At 40.0% G+C, this 26340-nt stretch overlaps 1 protein-coding gene and 1 long non-coding RNA gene across 5 annotated transcripts in view; one reads left to right on the top strand and one right to left on the bottom strand.

The window, feature by feature from the left end:
• The window catches only part of POPDC3 (popeye domain cAMP effector 3), a 22998-nt gene extending 12444 nt beyond the window's left edge, over positions 1-10554 (top strand). For 2 of the 4 annotated variants that reach the window (XR_001886791.1, XR_001886792.1), the window contains exons 2-4: positions 6370-6740; positions 8719-8827; positions 10085-10554. Coding sequence is in view for 2 of the 4 variants with exons in the window: in XM_017878561.1 (XP_017734050.1) it covers positions 6627-7111; positions 8719-8827; positions 10085-10366 (876 nt within the window). In the remaining 2 variants the exon portion in view is untranslated. Of the gene's footprint in view, positions 1-6369; positions 7112-8718; positions 8828-10084 lie in introns of all 4 variants that reach the window. The other 2 variants (XM_017878561.1, XM_017878564.1) reach the window with 1 other exon arrangement.
• On the bottom strand, positions 8925-26316 carry LOC108533687 (uncharacterized). Its single transcript, XR_001886793.1, has 5 exons — positions 26252-26316; positions 25658-25814; positions 16179-16283; positions 14459-14550; positions 8925-9031 (listed from the first exon to the last, which is right to left on the bottom strand). It is a non-coding gene; the product is annotated as an uncharacterized LOC108533687 (long non-coding RNA).
• Positions 26317-26340: the final 24 nt, after the last annotated feature.

The raw sequence follows: 26340 nt of genomic DNA, 5'->3' as shown, positions 1-26340 counted from the left end.
AGGATGGAAGTGAGAACACATGAAGAGAAAATGTACCTTTCCAGCTCCTTAAAAACAAGGATTAAAATCCAGATCCTTTATTATGTGGAATGTTCTGGTGTCTCTTTTCCCTCCCCTGCCCCCACCTGTCACCTCCTTCCTATCTCTTAGATTTGTTCAACAGTTCTTAACCCTGGTTGAACATCAAAATCCCTGGGAATTTTGTGAAAAAATTCAGTGCCCCGCCGACAAAACAGGCCAGTTAAGTAACAGTCTCTGGAGCTGGGCCCCAAACACCTGGTGTTAAGACCTGCAGTTCTGCCACTCGGCTCTATATTTTGACCTATGTTTGGAATCATCTTCTACTCCACATCATATGGAGTCATGTCGTTTTAGAGCTCTTATGATATCCAATTCTTTCATTTTACCAATGAAGAAACCAGTCTAAGGAGATTAAAATCACATAGCTTTGGGAGGCTGAGGCGGGCGGATCACGAGGTCAGGAGATCGAGACCATCCTGGCTAACACGGTGAAACCCCGTCTCTACTAAAAAAAAAAATACAAAAAACTAGCCGGGCGAGGTGGCGGGCGCCTGTAGTCCCAGCTACTCAGGAGGCTGAGGCAGGAGAATGGCGTAAACCCGGGAGGCGGAGCTTGCAGTGAGCTGAGATCTGGCCACTGCACTCCAGCCTGGGTGGCAGAGTGAGACTCCGTCTCAAAAAAAAAAAAAAAAAAAATCACATAGCTATCTAGGGATACAGCTAAGACTAGAACCCTTCTCTTGAGTAGTAATCAAGGTGGATAGACTAGATAAGAGAATGGTGAGCTAACACCAGCACTACATCCCACCAACAGAAAACAGGACGGAAGCACATGACGTTGAGTAATCAGCATGGAAGGACAGCCAGCTGTCAGGCAAAAATGGACAAAGCTGAAGTCCTACAAACATGTTTGGCAAGGGTAATTCAGACGTCATTCAGGAATAGCATAAAACAATGCATGTCAAACTTTAGTGTGCAGAAGAATCAACTGAGAGCTTATTAGAAATTCATCTTCCTGGGTCCTACTGCAGTGAGTCTGGCTCAGTTTTCTTGGGTTGGGCCAGAGAAGGGGCATGTTTAACAGGTTACCCAGGTGATTCTGATGCAGATGATCTGAGGACACCCTTGCAGTTTAGGAAGCACTAAACATTGAGGTAGAAGATTGATGATGGCTTCCCAGAAACAGGCTCTTTGACCACTAGACAATGAAGACTCAGGAGAAGCATGGTTACTGGTCTGTATCTACCACCAGTAGGAAGTCAGAACACACAAGATAGGGGAGAATAACACAGAGATCACCCCTGCAGAAATGAGTAAGTTTAGAATTTATAATTTAAAGATTGATAGCAGCCAAAAGTGACTCATCAGTATTTCTGTCTTCAGTTGTAATCATCTGGGGGAAAGAAGGTTTTTGAAAACTATACTGTCGGCCGGGCGCAGTGGCTCATGCCTGCAATCCCAATACTTTGGGAGGCCGAGGTGGGCGGATCACTTGAGGTTGAGTTCATGACCAGCCTGGCCAACATGGTGAAACCCCGTCTCTACTAAAAATACAAAAATTAGCTGGGGTGGTGGCACATGCCTCTAATCCCAGCTACGTAAGAGGCTGAGGCAGGAGAATCACTTGAACCCGGGAGGCGGAGGTTGTAGTGAGCTGAGATTGCACCACTGCACTCCAGCCTGGGTGACAGAGCGAGACTCCATCTCAAAAAAAAAAAAAAAAAACCACCACCAACAAAACCATACTCTCCTAATGGCCCAACTCTGTAACACAAAACCAACAAGTATAATGATGCTATTTCTATATTGTTTTCAAATTTGCAAATCATATTTAATATAGATATTTGTTTCAACCTCCAGTACTCTTTAGGTAGATAGAATAGGATGATATTTCCTCTGCTTTACTGATGAATAAACATGCCGGAGCTCACCTATGTGGCAGAGAGGAGGCTAAAGCTACATTTTCTAAATCTTTTTGTAGTGGAAGCAAAATAATGTGGTATAGACTATGAGCTTTGGAATCAGGCAGACCTGGGTGCAATCTTAGTTCCATTATAAGCAAAGTGACCTTGAACAACTTATTTTTTCTCTGAATTTAAATTTTCTTATCTGTAAAATGGAGATAATAGTACTTTCCTCCTGGGGTTGTTAAATGAGATAATTTTAAAAATATGCCTGGCACATAGTTGCTGGGTAAATGTACCACCTCAAGGACAAGTCAAAAAAAACAGCTTAAGAAATGAGAATTTAGCTTAGGGAACACATGCCAAAGTTGAGAGCTGATCCCAATTAATGAGTAGAATATTGATGGAATGTTGAGTTTGTGGGTTGCTTAGCAACCAAAACTCACTCAATACCACTGACTGCCCGAGTTGTTGTTTTTAATCAAAGCAGTAAACTGTTCTTAAGGAGTTCAAGGTTGTGAACAGACAAAAGGATTCCCTTATGCATTTGGGGTTGTGCCAGGCATTTTGAAAAAGTGATGCCCCAGCTCCTCTGTGTTCTTGCACTTAAACATCTTGGACATTTGGATCTCCCCATTTCTGTGCCCATAGATGACAGAAGATGTTACAACATCTGTTACATTGGATAGAGTGAGAAGGGAGAAGGCAGAGTGCTTGCACTTCTATACCAATGTATTAAGCCAAACTTATGGAGTGCTAGGGCTCAGAAATACAAAAGCATTTGTCTTTGCCCCTGCTGCCCTTTAGAATTTCAGTCTAGGAGAGGAAACGAGTCAATATTGAATAATACAGCAAATTATTCATGAGCAGCTCTCTGTGTCCCCAGCAATATTCTAAGAGTTACAAACTGAACAGTACAAGAACATATTAGGGTAAGTCTGAAATATCTATGGTTAGGATTTTTATTTTCTTGGCAAAGCAGCCCTGGAAGAATATCCCTGTTAGGTTCCCCAAAACATTAATATTTGATTCACAGTCTTGAGAGCTGGCACTGAATGTTGGAGAGGGTCTAAAGAGGGGCGGAGGGGAACTGGAGCTCCATGCCACTACCTCTTTTACCTGAAGCCAGAGACTCAACCAATCTGTGCCCTTCTTTTCTCGTTTGTAAGCTGGGCGTAATGATTTAGATTCTGCCTCCCTCGTGGCAATGAGTGTGATGCAATGAGATAATAAATGTATAAGTTCTATTGCAATAAATGCAGTTTATAGCTAATTTGCCAGCAGGTTTACATTGCATGTCATTGAGCATCCTTGTATCTTCATTTACATTTCCTATTCCTGTATAACTCATAATTTTAACAATTTAAAGAGAAAAAAAAAAAACAGATGAGCTTGGAACAACTGTGTTTATTTGCACTTGAGTTTGTCTTCATCATTTGTAGCTCAGTGTGCTAACTTCTTTTGCAGTGAAGATCAACTTTAGTGCTTAGGAAAGAAATCCATTGTGCCACTTTGGCATGTGAGCATTTATTTATGCAAAACATGACCTCAGGCCTACAGGCCTTTAAGGCAGACAGCTGGTTGATGAATCATGTTGAACATTCATATAGTGCTGCTGGCACATGTCAGAAGGACACTCCTGCTCATCACCTGCCCCTGTCAGTTCTTCCACTTCTAATAAAGCATATCTGTTTTGGTGACCAAATAAAAACACACCAAGTGGAGAAGGGCTGGGTGTGGAGTAATTTAATCCGGGCAAGTCAGCACGCTGCACTGAGTGGTACAGTATCAAGGATAAAAAGATGGGTTGGTAACAGCTGAATGAAACGAAGTGGATTAGAAAAGGTGGAAGCACAGTTCCCCTTATAATCATAATGGGTCATGACCCTGGAATGTAGGAGCCCCAATATATCCTACAAATCAAGATTTTTAAGGAGCCGGGCGCGGTGGCTCAAGCCTGTAATCCCAGCACTTTGGGAGGCCGAGACGGGCGGATCACAAGGTCAGGGGATCGAGACCATCCTGGCTAACATGGTGAAACCCCATCTCTACTAAAAAAATACAAAAAACTAGCCGGGCGTGGTGGCCGGCGCCTGTAGTCCCAGCTGCTCGGGAGGCTGAGGCAGGAGAATGGCGTGAACCCAGGAGGCAGAGCTTGCAGTGAGCTGAGATCCGGCCACTGCACTCCAGCCTGGGCGACAGAGCAAGACTCCGTCTCAAAAAAAAAAAAAAGATTTTTAAGGAGACAGGGTTCCCAAAAGTTCCCTTCTGAATTGCCACGAACGTTTTACATGGCCTTTCTCTATTAGCATCATTTAACATTTCGCTGAGGAATATAAATTTTTAAGGAAGTTCAAACCAAAGTTCAGAGCTCCACTAGCAAATCTTTTTAATACTGGCTTTCGTGGGTGTGTTTGGTATCCTGAAGAATTGATTGATTTAAAATGCCCTAGTTTTGAAACAGCAGGGAGACTGACATTTGCAGCCTGGTATTTTGCAATTCTCACTACTCATTGTATTTTTAAAATAATTTTTCTTTGTTGTCATATCCAATAGAATAGAATTTTGTGCTTTGTTTAGAAGAGGAGAAACTGAACACGTTCAGGATGCTGGCCTGTCTTGAATTTCATCACCATCATCTCATAGATTGATTGGTGGGGAGAATAATTAGGGATATGCAGGATGTTTGAAATGTAATTGAAAACAAGTAAAAACAACAATATGACTATAAGTTGTAAGTCTAAGTGTTTTTTTTCTCTTTTTTTTAAATGATGCACCTGGCAGTGTTCTTAAAGTCATTACTTACTGAGAAAAGAATCACTAAGATGAAAAATCAGGAACTTCAACAACAGCTCCTTTATTTCCATTTCTACTTCTGTTGGTGATTACACTGTTCCATTTTTTTTTACTCCAGCTAAGTTATTTTCACCTCTGTGTATTTTTTCCCCGATGGGGCAAGATCTGTGATATCTGATAGTTTATTAACAGGTGTGCTGGAAATAATCTATTTCAAAAATAAAACACTAAATATAGCACACAAGTTCAAGGCTTTTGAATGTTACCATGGTTTTAAAAAAATCAATGTCATGAATGCTTTACACTGAAATCATTTATTGTTAGGAAACCGGGTGGCAAATGATACATATATCCTGTAGCTCTGTCATCATGGCTAATGCTCTCCTGACTCAGATTATATATTAGCATTTCCACCATATGGCTGAAAGGCTAGAGAATATATGTGCAGAGCTGGTAATATTTTTGACCATCTGGTAAATAAATACGTAACAGGAATATTAATATTTATTTAGTCATATGATGCAAACTTTAACCTGAAATAACTACTAATACAACAAAGTAGTACTACATTTATGTTTCTCAAATAATTTCAATCTAATTTATTAAACATTTTCATAGTCAATTAATGCTCTTAGAATGTGACTTCTAATTATGTTTCTTATGTTTATTGATACAGTAGGGTTCCTTATCATGCCAAATTTAAAAATCTTTCATGAGAGGCCACATGATTGGACCCAGCACATGGGCATGAGCGCCAAAGTTCTGCTCTGCCAGTGACCACTGTGTGGCCTGGGATAAATTACCTGACCTCTCTAAGCCTCAAATTCATGTGTAAGTGGTGAATGACCTATTATCAGACAGTATCCCTCAAAGGGTGGGCCATGGAGAACCATGGATTAACACATCAGAATCACATGGGGAGCTTAAAATACAAACATCTGGGTCCTGCCTGCAATGATTCTGATTCATGTATCTGGAAGCAGTCCATGAATCTGCAATTTTATATATATATACACACACATATACAGACACACATATGTACACACATATACGTGTCTGTGTGTGTGTAAATATATATATATATTTAATACAGAGTCTTACTCTTTCACCTAGGCTGAAGTGCAGTGGTGCGATCTCGGCTCACTGAAGCCTCTGTCTCCCAAGTCCAAGTGATTCTTGTGCCTCAGTATCTTGAGTAGCTGGGATCCCAGGCGCACGCCACCACGCCCGGGTAATTTTTGTATTTTTAGTAGAGACGGGGTTTCACCATGTTGGCCAGGCTGGTCTCAAACGTCTGGACTCAAGTGATCCACCTGCCTCAGCCTCCCAAAGGGATAGGATTCCAGGCACATGCCACCTCGCCCGGCCCACATTTTTAGTCACTGTCCCAGGTGATTCTGAGGTATACTGAATCACTCCCATAGAGACGAGATTAATATAGAGCACTTAGCTACCTTGAAAAATACGTAGCTAATTTTAATAAATATACTTTTTAGACCATAGAAATTTAACACCCAACAGCACTTGTGCTTAAAATACTCTAACTTCATAGAAAATAGGAGGTCGGCTTGCTCTGCTGATCATTAAATATACCTCACAATTCTCCTTTTTGTTTAATTAGATCCTTTATCTTTTTTCTCTTGCATAGAAAATAGCAAAATATTTGCGGACTGGATCCAAATCAGGAGCCCAGATGAACTTAAAGAAGCGAGCATGGGATTCTTAGTTTTTCAAGATCCATACACACGAAGCCTTTAATCAGCACCAACTCCAGTGTCCAAGTTTTCTCTGGTTTTGTGAAGACTGAGCAAAACTCCCATGATGGAAAGAAAACCAAAGGACTTAGTTACCTGTTTCAATGTCATCTAAAGTCAACTGAAAAGTGAAGCAGGCAGTAATATAGCCATGGAAAGAAATTCAAGTTTATGGAAGAACCTAATAGATGAACACCCAGTCTGCACAACCTGGAAGCAAGAGGCCGAAGGAGCCATTTATCATCTTGCCAGTATTTTGTTTGTAGTAGGTTTCATGGGTGGCAGTGGATTCTTCGGGCTCCTTTATGTCTTCAGTTTGCTGGGGTTGGGTTTTCTCTGTTCTGCTGTCTGGGCTTGGGTAGATGTCTGTGCAGCCGACATATTTTCCTGGAATTTTGTCCTCTTTGTCATCTGCTTCATGCAATTTGTTCATATTGCATATCAAGTTCGCAGCATAACCTTTGCCCGAGAATTCCAAGTGCTGTACAGCTCCCTTTTCCAGCCCCTGGGGATCTCTTTGCCTGTCTTCAGAACGATTGCTTTGAGCTCTGAAGTGGTTACTTTGGAAAAGGAACACTGTTATGCCATGCAGGGGAAAACTTCCATTGATAAACTCTCCTTGCTTGTTTCAGGAAGGTTTGTACCTTTGGTGCTTGCATGTCTTTCCTCAAGTATTAGTTGTTTGTACTTCTTTCCACTATATTTTTCCATCTCAGTATTGCATAGTCCTTGGTGGCATTTAGCACCCTGAGGCTTGAGGAACTCTTTGATACATGAGTCACAGACATAGCCATTTAGAGTATATGGCATTATTTACTTGAAGCAGAAAATAATCAAGAGCCTTAATATTTCATCTTAGAAATCAAATTACATGAATCTTAAAATTAAAGTATGAATTTGTTTATCTGGATATGATATTTGTTTCCTAGATAATTACTGAAAGTCAAGAAGAGGATGATGTCAGCTTGAATTAATAGAATACTTATATTGGTGTGCAAAGTATTTTAAAGACTCTTTGATAGGGCATTCTTTTAAGTAACAGAGAACATTTAAATTTTATTATTATCTTTTTTTCTTCAGTACACTCTAGCAATTGCCCATGGGAAGCAGATGGGGGGACACTTCAGGCACATACATAGAAATCTAAACTTTGAAAATAGGCCAGGTGTGGTGGCTCACACCTATAATCCCAGCACTTTGGGAGGCCGAGGCAGGATAATCACCTGAGGTCAGCGGTTCAAGACCAGCCTGGCCAACATTGTGAAACTCCCATCTCTACTATAAATACAAAAACAAAATTATCCAGGCATGGTGGCATGTGCCTGTAGTCCCAGCTACTCGGGAGGGTGAGGCAGGATAATTGCTTGAGCCTGGGTGGGAGGTGGAGGTTGCAGTGAGCTGAGATCATGCCACTACACTCCAGCCTAAGCAACAGAATGAGACTCTATCTCAAAAATAAAATAAAATAAACTTTGAAAACAAAGTTTGGGAGAGGAAACAATAGTGGGATTACTCATGGTTTTCAAAAAGTTAAAAATTTGGCTTACAGGCCAAGCGTGGTGGCTCATGCCTGTAATCCCAGCACTTTGGGAGGCCAAGGCTAGTGGATCACTTGAGGTCAGGAGTTCGAAACCAGCCTGGCCAACATGGTGAAACCCCATCTCTACTAAAAATACCAAAAACTTAGCTGGACATCGTGGTGCATGCTTGTAATCCCAGCTACTCGGGAGGCTGAGGCATGAGAATCGCTTCAACCTGGGAGGAGGAGGTTCCAGGGAGCCGAGATCATGCCACTGCACTCCACACTGGGCAACAGACTGAGACTCCGTCTCAAAAAATAAATAAATAAAAATTTGGTTGACAGAGGTACTTGCAGAACTCCTCTATGCTCTTAAATGTTTCCCTACTTAATGTAAAATCTGACAGAGTCCATTAAAACGTTTTATTGAAGCATAATATGCATGCATAAATAGATATATATCATAAATGTACAACTTGATGCATTTTCTGAATTTCACTCAATATTCCAGAATCCTGACTGTGTAAGGAATGTGAGAACATGAATCTTACAGGATATTATGTCACTTATTATAATGTATGAATTTAATATTTGCCTTTCAAAATCGTAAAGGGCAAAAGAGTCATCAGGGATCTGAAATACACTTCCTCTACCCCCCCACCCCTCCCCAGTTATGTGCTGTCTTTCTCTTTCCCTTATAAATGTTGTTCTTGTGTTTTGATAGGATCAGAGTGACAGTTGATGGCGAATTTCTGCATTACATTTTCCCCCTTCAGTTCCTGGATTCTCCTGAGTGGGATTCACTGAGACCCACAGAGGAAGGCATTTTTCAGGTAAGGGATACCAGACCACACAGTTAGCACTCCCTCTTTCAAACAGATGTTTGTTTAATAATAAGTAACCAAACAGAACAGTGGATAAGAAAAGAATATTTTAAGACTTTGGAATGTACTTTGCAGCATACATGACTTCCCAATTCTGTTGGACTCCTGATGATTAATGCCATTGTATAGGTCCAGTGATGAGAAGAGCAGGTGCTACATATGACAGAAAGGAGGCTGTGATCAATACTTTAAGCTATACTTTGCATAACTGCATATTTAGGAATTAAAATATAATTGAGATTTGACTAAACACTGCTAATGCGACAGTCTAGAAAACATCAAGAACAAAAACTGCACTTATTAAAAAATAAATGATTTTTTAAATTTAAAATGCCAGTGGATTTCACTTGCTTTCCAGCAACAGAATGCTAAACTTACTGTCATTACTCTGCTGCCACGTCTGGCAGTTTTGAAAGATAATCATTTCAGCAGGTTTCATTTATTTTGTTACACAATTTTCTTTTTTTTTTTTTTTTTTTTGAGACGGAGTCTTGCTCTGTTGCCCAGGCTGGAGTGCAATGGCCCGATCTCAGCTCACTGCAAGCTCCGCCTCCCGGGTTCCCACCATTCTCCTGTCTCAGCCTCCCGAGTAGCTGGGACTACAGGCGCCCGCCACCTCGCCCGGCTAGTTTTTTGTATTTTAGTAGAGACGGGGTTTCACCGTGTTAGCCAGGATGGTCTTGATCTCCTGACCTCGTGATCCGCCCGTCTCGGCCTCCCAAAGTGCTGGGATTACAGGCTTGAGCCACCGCGCCCGGCCACAATTTTCTTATAAATATATGTGTGTATGCAGCAAACTCAAATATGTATGCAAATTAGGTATATACATTCTATTTTCTACTGCAGAAACTGCATTAGGGTTAAATGTCCGCAGTCTTCAGAATTGACTTGGAAATATTTCTGTAACATTAGCCAACTTTTTTAAAAAATATCAAGTAGTTCTCCCTTCAATGAAAGAAATATAGATACTGGGACTTAGAAAAACAGATAGATTGAAGATGGCTAGAACATTGTGATTATTCATATTATAGATTATATATATAGTAACAAATTTTATAGTTTCGATTTTGCAATATATTGTAGGTCAGTGGGCTTTTCAACCTTAAAAGGCAGCAGGTGAAATTAATTTAACATTTGGGGTAGAAAAAATGTGGCAGAAGTTTTCTTGCTTCCACATCTGTTTATGTGTGGTCTTGTGTTTTTTAGGTAACCCTCACTGCAGAAACTGATTGTCGATATGTGTCTTGGAGGAGAAAGAAATTGTATCTGCTCTTTGCTCAGCATCGTTATATCTCCCGCTTGTTTTCAGTGCTAATTGGCAGTGACATTGCAGATAAACTCTATGCCTTGAATGACAGGGTATATATAGGAAAAAGATATCACTATGATATTCGGCTACCCAACTTCTATCAAATGTCAAGTCCAGAAATACGCAGATCACCCCTGACACAACATTTTCGGAATTCCAGACGATACTGTGATAAATGACATCAAAGTCTGAAATGTATAAGTATAAAAAAAGACTCTTCATCATTCCCCAAATGAAATAGGAAAATACAAAAAAAAGAGCTCCCTAATATTTTTATAAATCAAATTCAGGAGTGAGATACCATTGCTAACTGTTTTATTCCTTTCAACAACTGCATTGTAAATAAATTTTACAAATGTTTCTTGTATTTCTTATTGTTATAATTGAGGAGGGGGTAGATGACTATGGGCAGTTTGCCCTTTTCTGCATCAAACCTGGGAGAATGAAATTCCACATTTTCAATTCTTTTCTCACATTTACTCAAATGCATTGTCTTGCCCTATAGACTCAGTGGTTGCTTCTCAAGAAGCAGCCAGCAAGTATTCTCAGCCTGAGGGTGGGTTGCTACTGTCCACATAAGCATTTCCAGAATTCACTTTTTTGCTACAACCTCCAGTGAAAGGAAGATATATTACTGTGGTGGGCAGCAATTATTTATTTTAAATGTGCAGTTACTTGATATGACTAAAAAGTAGAATAAATGCAAGAGATAATATGTGAATCCTGAAGCCTATTTTATTGCTAGAAAATAAGATAACATTTAAAAAGAAGCATTTCGTGGAAAACAAAGCTGCCTGATCATTACTAAAAGAGTACTCCTGAACCAATAGTAAAAATGTTGCATGGTGTTTCAGTTTCAGGTGTTCAGCAGAAAGAGCTTTCAGTGGCGTGAATGGGCTGTGAGGGTTCACAGGGACTGCAGAGCGCATCACACAAACACAAGGGTCTGCCTCACAGCAAGTGCTTCAGCTTTGTGAAGAAGAGCTTAAGAAAGAACCCTAGTTGCAGATCTGATCCCCTCCTTTGGAAAACTGGTTTTCTGAAGATCCCATACAGGCTATATTCTCTGATGCATTATCAAATATTTAACAAGTGTATATTGAGCACCTTCTATGGCTCTAGGTGCTGACCTGGGCATGGGGATACATCAGGTAACAGATGCAGATCCCACCCCTCATAGAGCTTACATTCTGGGGATGCCGGAGACATAATAAAGTAAATCAGAAAAACCTATATTTAGAAGGTGATAGTACCAAGGGGAGTGATAAATTAGAGAAGATGGATAAGAAAGGGCATTGCAATTTTCACAGGGTGGTCAAGGAAAGCCTCCACAAGAAGGAATGTTTGAATGAAGACCTGAAAGAGGCAATGGAAGAATCCATGCAGATATCTGGGGGAAGAGCAATTTGGGCAAAGGGGACAGCAACTGAGCAGGCCCTTAGGCATGAGCATCACTGGCCTGTTCCAGGAGCAGCTGGAAGGCTAGCGTGGCTGGCACAGAATGAACAGAAACTAACTGCAGGCGGACTGGGTAAGGCCTAAATAAGTCATGGTAAGGATTTTGATTTTTTCTAAGAGTGACCAGAAGCCATTGTAGGGTCTGAAGTAGAAGAGTGATATGATCTGCCCCATGTTTTAATAGGATCACTCTGGCTAGCCTGCTGAGAATAGACTAGGGGGAGAAGAGAAAAGAGTGAACTTGGAAAGTAAAATGAGGATTAAGAGTGAGATGCCTGCTAGACACTGAAATAGAGTAGACAGCTGGAGATAAGAGCCTGGAGTTCCAAAGAAAAGTCTGGGCTCTAGACAGCTTTGGGAGTATTTAGCATATACATGGTGTTTAAAGCCATTAGTCTCCATGAGATGGCCAAAAGAGTGAGTGTAGATTCCGAAGAAAAATGGTCTGAAGGCTTGCCTTGGAGCACTCCATTTTTAGGGGAACAAAGAGACGGGGAAGAGTCAGTAAAGGATTTGAGGAGGAGCAGCCAATGAGGTGGAAAGAAAATCAGGAGAGCCTGGGATCCTGGAAGCCAAGCAAAAAGAATTTCTGGGAGAAGGGAGTGATGAACTGTCTCAGATGTGGCAGAAAGGCCTGAGAATGAACCACTGGGTTAAGCAACATGGAAGTCATGGGGGAACTTAACAAGAGCAGTTTTGGTGGAGTGAGCAGGAACGAAAACTTGACTAAAGCAGGCTGAAGGAGAATGAGAGGCACGAAGTTGGAACAGTAAGGGTAGGTAAGGTTTTCAAGGAGTTTTGATGTGAACTGAAACAGAAATGGTCAATAGCCTGGGCAGAAAGTGGGGTCAAGAGAGGGGGTTGTTATTGATTTTCAGATAACAAGGCACATTTGCATGCAGATGGAAATGATCCAGAAGTGAGGAGTGAACTGCGGGAGTGATGACCTTGAGCAGGTGATGGGATCCAGTGGCCTTAAACAGAAATGTGGACAATTCTTCATTAATAAAAAGAGAAGAGTATCTGGGAGAGTAGTTGCTGGCAAGTGGGAGATGTGGTGAGAGGTTGTGGTATACAGACACAATTTTCAGCCACAGAAAATAATGAAATACTGTCATTTCCAACAACATGGATGGAACTGGAGGACAATATTTTAAGTGAAATAAGCCAGGTACAGAGAGACAAATATTGCATGTTCTCACTCATTTGTGGGAGCTGAAAAAAAAAGCTGAATTCATGGAAATAGAAAGTAGAATGATGGTGACTAGATACTGAGAAGGGTAGTGGGTAAAGGGGGTATGAAGTGGAATCGTTAATGGATACAAAAATACCATTAGATAGAATGAATAAGATCTAGTATTCAGTAGCACAATAAATAGGGTGACTATAATTAACAACAAATTACTGCGTATTTTTAATAACCAAAAGAGCAGAATTATAATGTTCCCAATGCAAAAAATTGATAAATGCTTGAAGTGACAAGTATTCCAATTACCCTGACTCAATCATTACACATTGTATGCCTGTATCAAATATCACATGTACCCCAGAAATATATACAATGATTATGTACCCATAACAATTGTTAAATGTTTTAAAAAGATGTTTCTTGCCATTTTAGGCAGTTATAGTTTATTCTTTTTAATTTAATTTATTTATTTATTTATTTTTGCAAAGAGGTCTCACTCCATCACCCAGGCTGGAGTGCAGTGGCATGACCACGGCTCACTGCAGCCTAGAACTCCCAGGCTCAAGTGACCCTCCCACCTCAGCCTCCCAAGTAGCTACGACTACCATGGTATGTGCCACTACGCCCTGCTAATATTTTTTTAAGAGATGGGGTCTCGCCATGTTGCCCAGGGTGATCTTGAACTCCTAATTCCTCCCTGGATTGAACGCAATGTTGCTTGGGTAGGTGGTCTCTGGGTATCTGGGCTGATGGCCCCTAGAGTGTGGTTGGCTCTTCTACTGCCTCTGACTTGGAGGCCTCTGCATTCTTCCCCTACTGCTATGGTCTGACCGGAAGCATTTCCCACCCATCAGACCACTCAGTGTTTCTGAATGAATGAATGAGTTCTGAATGAATCTCAGGGTTAAACCTTCCCTCTGCTCCACCATCTCTTTCCACTCCTTCCAAACCTATCTTTTCCGAGTTGTTCATTAATCAGCTAGATAGGACAGGGGAGAAGCAGATGCTGGTGATGGGGAGTGTGAGGGTGGGCAGTGGGGTGGGGTGTCATTGTCATGGTGAGGGGTCACCATAATTCTAATAAAGGAATATAACCTGGTAGAATATTAAGTGTCACTTTGTTATTTATTCTATTAGAAAAATAATGGCCAGACGTGGTGGCTCACGCCTGTAATCCCAGCCCTTTGGGAGGCTGAGGTGGGTGGATCACAAAGTCAGGAGATCGAGACCATGATGAAACCCCATCTCTACTAAAAATACAAAAAATTAGCCGGGCGCGGTGGCAGGCGCCTGTAGTCCCAGCTACTCGGGAGACTGAGGCAGAAGAATGGCATGAACCCGGGAGGCAGAGCCTTGCAGTAAACTGAGATTGCACCACTGCAGTCCAGCCTGGGTGACAGAGTGAGACTCCATCAAAAAAAAAAAAAGAAAGAAAAAAGAAAAAGAATGTATTATAAACAAGTTAGAATAGAAAAAAGAAAGGACAATCATTCCACTATCCTAACCCAATTTCTATTAACATATTGGTGTACATTTCTTCTACTGTTTTCCCCATTCATAATAATTTAACTTGTAAAACACAATTTTAAAAAAGGTTTACTGTTTCTTCTATTGGAGAATTTACCGAGTTCCAAATATATGTAAATCACGTGCTAAGCACCATGGAGATATGAAAGATAAATCAGATACACTTCTTATCCTCCAGAAACTTTCGACCTAGAGGGAGAAAAAGACTTTTACATAAATATGTAAAAGGTAGCAAGTGATAAAGGCCATAACAGAGATAGAGAAAAATGGCTCTAGGGAATCACACATCTGTAGTGTCACCTTAAAACAACTGGGAATCACATGCCAGCATGTTAAGTCATCAATAATGTAAGTACTGAATGCCAAGTCATTAACAGCAATATTTTCTGTTTTATTTTTCCCATTCAACATCAATTTTCTGGGTATTACGTTTTATTTATTTATTAAACCAAGTCATTTGAAACCTTTAAAACGTGAAAAATTTCCTGATTCACACTGTAATGCTCTATTGCTTTTAGATGCCATTTTCTAAGCTTATAATATATTCATACACTTCTACTCAGATGACTTAGTATGGCTGATGTAAAAGATATTAAGAAATCCTATGTTGTGGCATGCAGTAAAACTGCATAATAGTTCTCTATATCTCATGTAAACCCAAATCATCTTCTGTCAGAAACTGCTCTATCAAAAGTATTTCTATTCTTCCCATACTCTCAAAAGAGATTCAGTGGCTCTAAAATCTTTTGCAAAGGATGATCTTTTTGTTCTTTCATGGGAGTGAGGGTGCCTATAGTTTTCAAACTAAATAGCATTTGCAATCACTTTGTGTGGTTCTAAATTATATCAAATATGTTTGACCTTGGACTAGAGAAATGTTTCATCATGTTTACCAATTTTTTATGCAAAATGATGAAACTGCTGGATGTGGCTCATAAATATTTTATTAGGTGTTATATATGTATTAAACTAGAGAGGTGGCTTATTTTCATGAATTTATTACAATTTAAGTAGTAGTAATAATAAAAATTTGCATTTAAATAATTCTTTTCTCCTGGGAAGTGAGTGCTTTTGCACATCAATTAACGCTGGATGGCAGCGTCATTATTCCCAACTTTATTTTATTATTCCATCTTTATGATGTGCTGCTTTGGGTTTTTGTTTCTAGCCTTATGTCCAATTACTTGGCTGGCCATTATCAGGCCTCACACTTGCCTCCCAAACCAGCCTTTTTGGAGGATTAATTGTATAAAAGAATGATACAGAACTCTATGTCACATAGTAGAAACTCTATGATAATTGAAAGTTCTGTTTTCACCAGATATAGATTAAAAGTCCTTACATGGCTTCACTTGCTTTTTTTTTTTTTTTTTTTTGAGATGGAGTCTCACTTTGTTACCCGGGCTGGAGTGCAGTGATAAGATCTCAGCTTACTGCAACCTCTGCCTCCTGGGTTCAGCAATTCTTCTGCCTCAGCCTCCTGAGTAGCTGGGATTATAGGCGCCCGCCACCGCACCTGGCTAATTTTTGTATTTTTAGTAGACACTGGGTTTCACCATGTTGGCCAGGCTGGTCTCGAACTCCTGACCTCAGGTGATCCACCCACCTTGGCCTCCCAAAGTGCTGGGATTACAGATGTTAGCCACTGTGCCCAGCCTATAGCTTCATTTTCAACCAATCAAAATCTTATCTATACCACTAAATTACATACTATTAAAAATTGTCAAAAGTTATTTTTCTACCATTAACAAGTTTTCCTTTCTAACCAATAAATACCTCATATAAAGCAGTTGCTTACACACTAAATAAAATGGTACCTTTAAAAGTGTTGTCCTCAGAGACTAAATGGTTGTTGGCATTTCTCTTCTCTGAAAGTGGACATGCTTGAGATTTATAGATGGGCTTTACAGGTCTGTAAATTCCTAGAAGTTCCCAACAGGGAAAGAACAAAAGACAAGCAAGGTTGTAACTATAGCTGGTGCCAGACATTTGGGGTATCTGCCTAGGCCCCTGATCCAGTTTTGTTTTGAGGATCCAATCTGGCCCAGAGATTGAATCCTTCTGGTTACAGGTTGAAGCTTCTTAAGGAATTGAGTGGAATTCAGGGTCACTTCTCTGATCCTCTTTTTATACTTACCTTTTTTATTTAAAACAAGGTTTTGTTATGCCTGGTTACTTATAATAATTTCCTTCTCTTTGAAACAATTTCCAAAAGGATTAGGAAACCCTATGAAATGCTTCATCTGTGGCCTTTGTTTGTTATAATTAATATTTAAAACAAATATTAACAAATGTAATTCTTCTGTTTTAGAAGAAAAGCTATGTGAAAAAGAATAGACAGAGGGGAGATCAGGGATCTCGTTTTTGACAATATAGTTACTGTATACACATTTCTGCCAACCCCAAGATGGTGAATTACTGTAACTTAGCTCTGCCAACTGTCCAGTTTCTACAATCTAGACTGTTGCATATTTCATGAGTTTGCTTTTGAAGCCAGTATCTTTTTTTTTCTTTTTTTTTTTTTTGAGACGGAGTCTCACTCTGTTGCCTAGGCTGGAGTGCAGTGGCACAATCTCAGCTCACTGCAAGCTCTGCCTCATGGGTTCACACCATTCTCCTGCCTCAGCCTCCCAAGTAGCTGGGACTACAGGCGCCCACCACCATGCCCAGATAATTTTTTGTATTTTTAGTAGAGACGGGATTTCACCGTGTTAGCCAGGATGGTCTAGATCTCCTGACCTCGTGATCTGCTGGCTATTCCAGGGAAATCCCAAACTACTGGAAATTTTAGCATGCATCAAAGTCTTATAATGTATAAGCAAGTTTCATTTAAAATACTTTGTGTATTCTGTATTCCATCTATTTAAAACAGGCAAATACATAGAAAAATGAAACTACATTTTAGCTACTTCATGTGTTCACAGGATAGTTTAACTATTTCTTCAGACTAGGGAATTTTGATGATTCAAATTCATTTCCATTAAACAATTAAACTAGAATTCAAATAATTTTTATGAATTTGAACCATGTGCAGGGCACTATTAGGGGGATACAAGAGATATGCAATTATGCTACCAAGAACTAGATGCCAGGCATTTTAAAAAACAATCTCTAAAAGTCAAAATCATCTTGGTAACTATGAGTTATTTTCTCAGTTTTATAGACAAGTAAACTGAGGCTCAGAAGAGATAATTATCTGAATACACATACAGCTTATTAAATACAAAACTGTTGTTCAAATCCAGCTGCTAATTCCAAAGCTACCACTCTTTGAACTGCCTTCATAATTCACTATCTTCTTAAAGTTCGGGTCAGTTTTTAAAATTTTGGTTGTGTGTGTGGGGGTTTTTTTTTTTTTTTTTTAAGACTGAGTCTCGCTCTGTCACCAGGCTGGAGTATAGTGGTGCGATCTAAGCTCACTGCAACCTCCGCCTCCTGGGTTCAAGCAATTCTCCTGCCTCGGCCTCCCAAGTAGCTGGGACTACAGGCATACACCACCACGCCCGGCTAATTTTTGTATTTTTAATAGAGACAGGGTTTCACCATGTTGGCCAGGATGGTATCAATCTCTTGACCTCGTGATCCACCCACCTCGGCCTCCAAAATTGCTGGGATTACAGGTGTGAGCCACTGTGCCCGGCCGCGTGTGTTTTTTTCCATTGTGTTTTGTTTGTTTGTTTTTGAGACAGGGTCTTGCTCTGCCGCCCTTGCTGGAGTGCAGTTATGTGATCACAGCTCACTACAGCCTCAGCCTCCCAGGCTCATGGGATCCTCCCCTCAGCTGAGGTGAGGAGCTCAGACTGAGACTAAAGGCGCCAAGTCGCCATGCTGGCCCATTTGTAGAGATAGGGTTTTGCCATGTTACCCAAGCTGGTCTCAAACTTTTGGGCTCAAGCAAACGGCCTGCCTCAGCCTCCTAAAGTGCTGGGGTCACAGGCATGAGCCACCATACCCAGCCTGTGTGTCACTTCTTTTAGGAGCTGTGACGCCTTTTGGTGAAAGTTTATTATCCAATGATTAAATTGTTACATGACTTCTTTAGGGAGTTTCTCCCTGCACTTAACATTAACAATATTTGGACACTGCAATTTTTAGACGGCAGGACTTGTGAAACAATACAAAAGTTAAGGCCCTTTGCTTTGAGATGTTGTTTCTAGTTTTCTATCTAACAAAAATATAGATCTGTTGAGTGCATAACCTGCTTGGTTATTCTGAACAAAGTAAGTAATTGAATCAATTTATGAAGTAAAAAACACACCTATTAGAATGGCTAGAATTCCCCACCCCACCCTACAAAAAAATGATAGTATTAAATGTTAGTACACATGTGAAGCAACAGGAACTGTCATTCATTGCTAGTGAGATTGCAAAATGGTACAGCTACTTTGGAAGACAGTTTGGAAGGTTTCTTACAAACCTAAACGTAGTCTTACCATATGATCCTAGGTATTTACCCAACTGAGTCGAAAATATATGCACACAAAAAACTCCACACAAATGTTTATATATGTTTAGACATAATTTGCCAAAACTGGAAGAAACCAAGATGTCCTTAACATGGTAAATGAATATATGAACTGTGATACATCCAGTAATAAAAAGATATGGGCTATTAAAACTCAAAAAGACATGAAGGTTACAACTGATACCACAGAAACAGAAAAGATCGTAAGACACTACTATGAATAATTATATGCCCACAAATTGGGTAACCTAAAATAGATAAATAAACAGCTAGAAACAGACAACCTACCAAAACTAAGTCACAAAGTAATAGAAAATCTAGACAGACCAACAACAGTGAGGAGAATGAATAGTAATAAAAAGACTCAACGAGAAAAGTATAGGACCAAATGACTTCACTGGTGAGTTTTACCAAATATTTAAAGCTTCAATCTTTAACTTTTAATTTAACATCAGTCTTTTTCAAACTCTTCCAGAAAGCTAAAGAGGAGGGAACACTTCCAAATACGTTTTATGGGCCCAGCATTATCCTCATACCAAAGCCAGATAAGGACACCACAAGAAAAGAAAATGACAGGCCAATATCCCCGATGAACATAGATGCAAAAATCCTCAACAAAATACTAGCAAACTGATTTCAACAACACATTAAAGATATCGTACACCCTGATCAAGGGGGATTTATCCCTGGGATGCAAGGATAGTTCAACATATACCAATAAATAAATATGATACACCACAGTGACCGAATGAAACACAAGCACCATATGATGATCATTTCAGTAACTGCAGAAAAACATCTGACAAAATTCAACATCCTTTCATGGTAAAAACTCTCAAAAGGAACGTTCCTCAACACAATAAAGGCCATATATCACAAGCCCACAGCTAACATCACACTCAGTGGAGAAGGCTAAAAGCTGACTGGGCATGGTGGCTCATGCCTGTAATTCCAACACTTTGGGAAGCCGATGTAGGAAGATCACTTGAGGTCAGGAGTTTGAGACCAGCCTGGCCAACACAGTGAGCAGTGAGACCTGTCTCTGAAAAAATGTAAAAATTAGCAGGGTGTGGCAGCACACAGCATTAGTTGCAGTTACTCAGGAGGCTGACAGAAGAGGATTACTTGAGCCCAGAGTTCAAAGCTACAGTGAGCTATGATCATGCCACTGCATACTAGACTAGGCAACACAGCAAGACCTCGTCTCAAAAAAACAAAGAAAAAGGAAAAGCTGAAGTCAGGAACAAGATAAGTATGTCTTGTCTTCTATTTAAGACAGTACTGAAAGTCCTCGCTGGGGCAGAAAAAGGAATACAAGGCTTCCAAATCAGATAGGAAGAAGTAAAATTGTATGTTTGCAGAAGACATGATCTTATATTAAAAAACCCTGTATACTCCACCAAAAACTATTAAAACTAATAAGCGCATTCAGTAAAATTAAAGGATATAATATCAACATGTGAAAATCAGTTGTATTTCTATATGTGAATAACAACCTATCTGAAATGAGGTAGCAATCTCATTGACAACAGCATCAAAACAATAAAATATTTAGCAATTAATTTAACCAAGAACATGAAAGACCTATACACTAAAAGTATAAAACACTGATCAAATAAATTAAAGAAGACACAAATAAATGAAAATATGTCCTACGTTCATGGTTTGGAAGAATTAATATTATTAAAATGTCTATACTACCAAGAGTAATCTATAAACTCAATGCATTTTCTATCAGAATTCCAATGGCATTTTTCACAGAGATAGAAAAAAATCCTAAAATTCACATGGAACTACAAAAGGCCCCAAATAGGACAGGTGCCGTGGCTCACCATGCCTGTAATCCCTCCCAGTACTTTGGGAGTCCCAGGTGGGTGGATCATGTGCAGTCAGGAGTTCGAGACCAGCCTGGCCAACATGGGGAAACCGTGTCTCTACTGAAAATACAAAACTTAGCCAGGCATGGTGATGGGCACCTGTAATCCCAGCTACTTGGGAGGCTATGGCAGGAGAATCGCTTGAACCCAGGAGGCAGAGATTGCAGTGAGCCGAGATCGCACCACTGCACTCCAGCCTGGCCGACAGAGCGAGACTCCATCTCAAAAAAACAAAACCAAACCAAACAAAACCCAAATAGCCAAAGCAATCTTGAGAAAGAACAACAAAGCTTGGGGCATCACATTTCCTTATTTCAAGCTGTATTACAAACCTGCAGTAATCAGAACAGTGTGGTACCAGCATAAAATCACACGGATAGACCAATGTAACAGAACAGCCCAAAATGAGGCCATGTGTTTATGACCAAGTAATTTTTGATGAGAGCACCAAAAATATACAATGGGGGAAGGATAGTATCTTTAATAAATTGTTTCGGGAAGACTGACTATTGGACCCTTATCTTATACCACTCACATAAATTAACTCCAAATGGATTAAAGACTTAAATGAAACCATAAAACTACTAGAAGAAAATGTAATAAAAAAAAAAACAAAATGTAAGAAAAGGTATTCCTGACATTGGTCTTGGCCATGACCTTTTAGATATGATACCAAAAGCAAAAACAAACAAGTGGGATTCCATCAAACTTAAAGGCTTCTGCACAGCAAAGGAAACAATCAACAAAATGAAAAGGCAACTTATGGAATGGGAGAAAATATTTGCAAACCATACCTCTGATAAGGGGTTAATATCCAAAATATGTAAGAAATTTACAGCAATAAATAGATAAATAAATAGTAGGCAAAGGACCTCAATAGACATTTTTCCAAAGACATACAAATGGCTCACAGATACACGAAAAGGTGTTCACCACTACTATCATTAGAGAAATGCAAATCAAAACTACAATGACATAATCGCCTCACACCTGTCAGAATGGCTACTATCAAAAAGACAAGAGATAACAAGTATTGGCCAGAATGTGAAGAAAAGGGAGCCCCTGTGCATTGTTGGTGAGAGTGTAAATTGGTATAGCCATTATGGAAAACAGTATAGAGGTTCCTCGAAAAATTAAAAATATAATTACCATATGATCCAGCAAGCCCACTTCTAGGTATAAATTGAAGGAAATAAAATCAGTATCTCAAGGAGATATCTGCACTCCCACATTCATTGCAGCAGTATTAACAACAGCCAAGACAGGGAAACAATGTAAGTGTCCGCTGAGGAAGGAATGGATAACGAAAATGTGGCATATGTACACAATGAAATATTATCCAGCCATAAAAGAAGGAAATTCTTTCATTTGTAACATGAATAAAAATGGAGGGCTTACATTAAGTGAAATAAGTCAGATAGAGACAGACAAATGTTGTATGATCTCACTCATGCATGGAATCTAAAAAAGTTGAACTCATAGAAACAGAGAATACAGTCCAGGGGCTGAAGAGTGGGGAAATTGGGAGAGAATGTGGTCAAAGGGTACAAACTTCCAGTTATAAGATGAATAAGCTCTGGGGATCCAATGTATGGAGTAGTGACTCTAGTTAGCTGTATTGTATTTCATAACTGAATTTGCTAAGAGAGTAGATCTTACATGTTCTCACTACACACATAGAAATGGTAACTGAGGTGATGAATGTGTCAACTAATTTGATTGTGGTAATCATTTCACAATATATAGATATATCACATTAAAAAAAAGGCATGGAGAAAACTTAAATGCATACAGCTTAGTGAAAGAAGCCAATCTGAAAAGGCAATACATCATATAATGCCAACAATAGGATATTTTGGAAAAGGCAAAACTATGAAGACAGTAAAAAGATCAGTGGTTGCCAGAGGTGTGGGAGGAGGATAGACAGAGGGATGAAGAACTGGAGCACAGTAGATTGAGATTGTTCTGTATGATACTGTAATGGTAGATACATGACATTATACATTTGGCAAAACCTGCAGAATCTATAGCATGAAGAGTGAACCATAAAGCAAACTACAGACCTTTGTTAATAATGGTGGATCAATTTGAGTTCTCCCTTTGTGACACACATACCACACTAATGCAAGGTGTTAACAATGGGGGAAGCTATCTGCTCAGTCATCTGTAAACTTAAACTGCTCTTTAAAAAAGTCCATTAATTTTTTAAAAATCAAAAGAAATGCAAAAACAATCAGTGAGGTTGGTTTTCAAACTGGTCACTGAAAAGGTTAATGCAACAATTCATGAGAGGAATGTGGGTTCAGAAACCAGTCGTGACCAGAACTGTCTGCTATGAGACTATCAGAAGTAGCTATAGTCTCCATGCAATTAGTAATAACAGTTGAAATAAAGTCTACACTGATGTATGCCATGGGCAAATTTATAGATAAGGAAGATAATGATACTTATGTGAGTACTTGTTTTTTTGTTTTTTGTTTGAGACAGAGTCTCACTCTATCGCCCAGGATGGAGTGCAGTGGTGTGATCTCGGCTGATCGCAACCTCTGTCTCCCGGGTTCAAGCGATTCCTGACCCTCAGCCTCCAGAGTAGCTGGATTACAGGCATGCACCACCATGCCAGGCTAATTTTTGTAGTTTTTGGTAGAAATGGGGTTTCACCATGTTGGCTAGAACTCCTGACCTCAGGTGATCTGCCCACTTCGGCCTCCCAATATATGAGTACTTTTAAAACAAGTGACTCCCTCAGATCTTGTTTTATTTTCACAAAACTTATTCTATCTGAACTTTGAAGTCTCATTAAGGTTTTATCCAACTGGTAAAAGTAGACTAGGATGCCTATGGAGAAATAAAGGTAAAAATAATGATGTCAATCTAACACTAGCCAGAGTTTCTACAGAGGAGACAGACTGTCCTGTATTTCGTTATTTATGCTTCTTACCCTTTTCATCCTACACGTATGTGCAAATTAGCTCCTTGCTTCATATTAACTTTCAAATAGCGCTCGGAAGCTTTCAATCTGACCTTTCTGTGGCCAGCAGGAGGAGACCAGGGAGCTTAAGGTATTCCCATATCCTGATTTCTGTGTCTAGAATTCTTGCTTTGAATTTTATAAAGCTACTATTCATACATCTGAGATAAGAAATTCAAATACAGTAAGATACTCATTATAAATAATGGTTTTAATCCTAGATGGGTTATAGTGAGGGGATTAGGTTTTTTCCAATCTTCACTTTCTATAGAACACAGACTCAAAGAAAACACAGACTCTGTCAAAGGCTAGAACTCAAATCTTACGATAATTCAGTGCTCTTTTCATAAAAACATGCTGTCTTTATACGATCTACATGCCTTACAGGTATCCTATCCTGAAGGTAAGCAGTGGGTGTGTAATAGGTGACAATATATCTGAGTCACTTATAACACTGCCTGACACAAAGCATACCCTATGTGAGGGGTCAGTAAGCTTCTTCTGTAGAGCCAGAGAGTAAACATTTTAGGCTTTGCCGGCTGTAAGGTTTCTGTTGTAACTAATCAAAGCTGCGTTGGCAGCATGAAAGCAGCCATAAAAATGAACGTGACCAGGTTCCAATAAAACTTTATGGACACTGAATCCGTATTTTATATAATGTTCACATATTATGAAATATTTTCTAATTTTTTTCAACCATAAAAAACGCAAAATGGATGTAAAACAGGCAGTGTGGTGGGGTTTTGGGGCATAGTTTGCTTTATACAATTAGTAGACATTATTATGATGTCTATAATATCTTTCTAGAAATTATTTTTAATGGTTGCTTAAACATAGAGTCTGTTTCTATGTTTTTTATTTTTAATGGCTGCTTAAACTGGTAGGAGTGGGAGGATTCAAACCCAGCTTGTGTGACATCAAGGCCCACGCTCTTTCATAAACAAGATTGTCTGGATGTTCTATAATTTACTTAGTCCCCTGTGGTAAGAATTTAGGCTATTTCCAATATTCATTATTATAATTCACCCTCCAGTGAACATCTGTGTAGTTAAAGTCTTTACGTGCACATAGTATTATACCCATACCTTAAAATGTATTTAGTGGTAGCTATCAAAACGGCTGGCAGAGGCGTGCGCGCGCCTGTAATCCCAGCTACTCGGGAGGCTAAGGCAGGAGAATCACTTGAACCCGGGGGGCGGAGTTTGCAGTGAGCCCAGATCGCGCCATTGCACTCCAGCTTGGGCAACAAGAGCAAAACTCTGTCTCAAAAAAAAAAAAAAAAAAAAAAAAAAGGTTGAAAAGAATTTAAAAAAAAACACTTAAAAAAAAAAAAAAAAAAAAGGTTAAAAGGCATTTAAAAAAAAAAACCTTAAAAAAGAAATTTAAAAAAGTAATCTTTTATGGTTACAAGAAAGTTCAGACATACTAGAAAAGGAGTTTTATAAATACAATATATATACATAGAACTTACGTCCCAAACACCATTTTAAGACCTTTATATATAATTACACCATTTAGTCCTCAAAACAATACTATGAAGTGCAGGTACAATTATCACTATCATCATCATCATTATCCCCATGTTCCTAAAAGGAAACTGAGGCACAGAAGGGCTAGGTAACTTCTCCAAGGTCACACAGTAAACTGGTAGGAGAGGGAGGATTCAAACCCAGCTTGTGTGACATCAAGGCCCACTCTCTTTCATACCAGGCTGCACCATCTCTTCAACCAGATACTTGCCCAGTGTGCACCTCCAGGTACTCTTTATAATGTGCCTTCACACAATCGGTGGTGGTCTTTTTTATACTGAGATCACATTTCACATGCATGAACGACCTCATACTCTAATAACTGGTGCCAATTTTAACCCATAATGGGACACTTTTGGTGGAAACTGGCTACCCATCTAACCTTCCTCTATTGTCCTACAAGACACCCCCGCACCAACGCCAATTCTTCATTAACTTTCCCTGTTTTTCTTACCCAAAATAGCTGTCTAGTAAACAGTAGAGGTAGATTGGAGCATACTCTCATGTCTTATTTTCCAGTGTATGGCCCCAAATCTACATTCAGGTGGTGCTTTGCCTACAATGGAGGGCCCTGTACCGCCTGGGATGGCTAGTTTCGATTAAGTACCTTTCTTTGAAAACAAAAACAGTGGCACGTGTCAGAAGTCCCTCCCGCGCGGCCTCTTTCCCCTCTTCTTCCGCAGCAGGAGGCCTGGCCCCCGCGTCCTGCACCCGTCCGGACCAAACGTTCAGCCTCCCCCCCTCCAGACTCGGACGGGAACTCGCGCGCACTCCGGGGTATTCCCTGTTTGTGCTGAGTTACACGCGAATCTCCCAAAAAGGAGATATGCGAATGGGTCGTCCAACTTTGAAGGGAAACGAGGATTCCCTTTCTCATTTTCTCTCCTGATTTCTCTCCCTAACCGGACCGCACTTCTCGAATTATCCCCGTGCGGAGGAACGAAAAATGCCGCCGGTCCCACGAAACTGCCGCCCCCTACTCATGCCCAAACAAGGATAGAATCTTCTAGCGAGGGAACAAAAAAATAAATAAGCGGGCGTTTCAAACCGAGTCCTCGGGTGTGCAGACTCGTCGCGAAGTCGCAAGCGGAGCGGGCAGTCCTGGCCGCGGCGCGGGGCTCCTCCCGCCGGGGGGCG

The sequence above is a fragment of the Rhinopithecus bieti genome, unplaced genomic scaffold (assembly GCF_001698545.2).
Source record: "Rhinopithecus bieti isolate Rb0 unplaced genomic scaffold, ASM169854v2 scaffold_10614, whole genome shotgun sequence".
NCBI lineage: Eukaryota > Metazoa > Chordata > Mammalia > Primates > Cercopithecidae > Rhinopithecus > Rhinopithecus bieti.
Note: the sequence above shows the minus strand (reverse complement) of the source record. Positions and strands in the feature narration are given on the sequence as shown.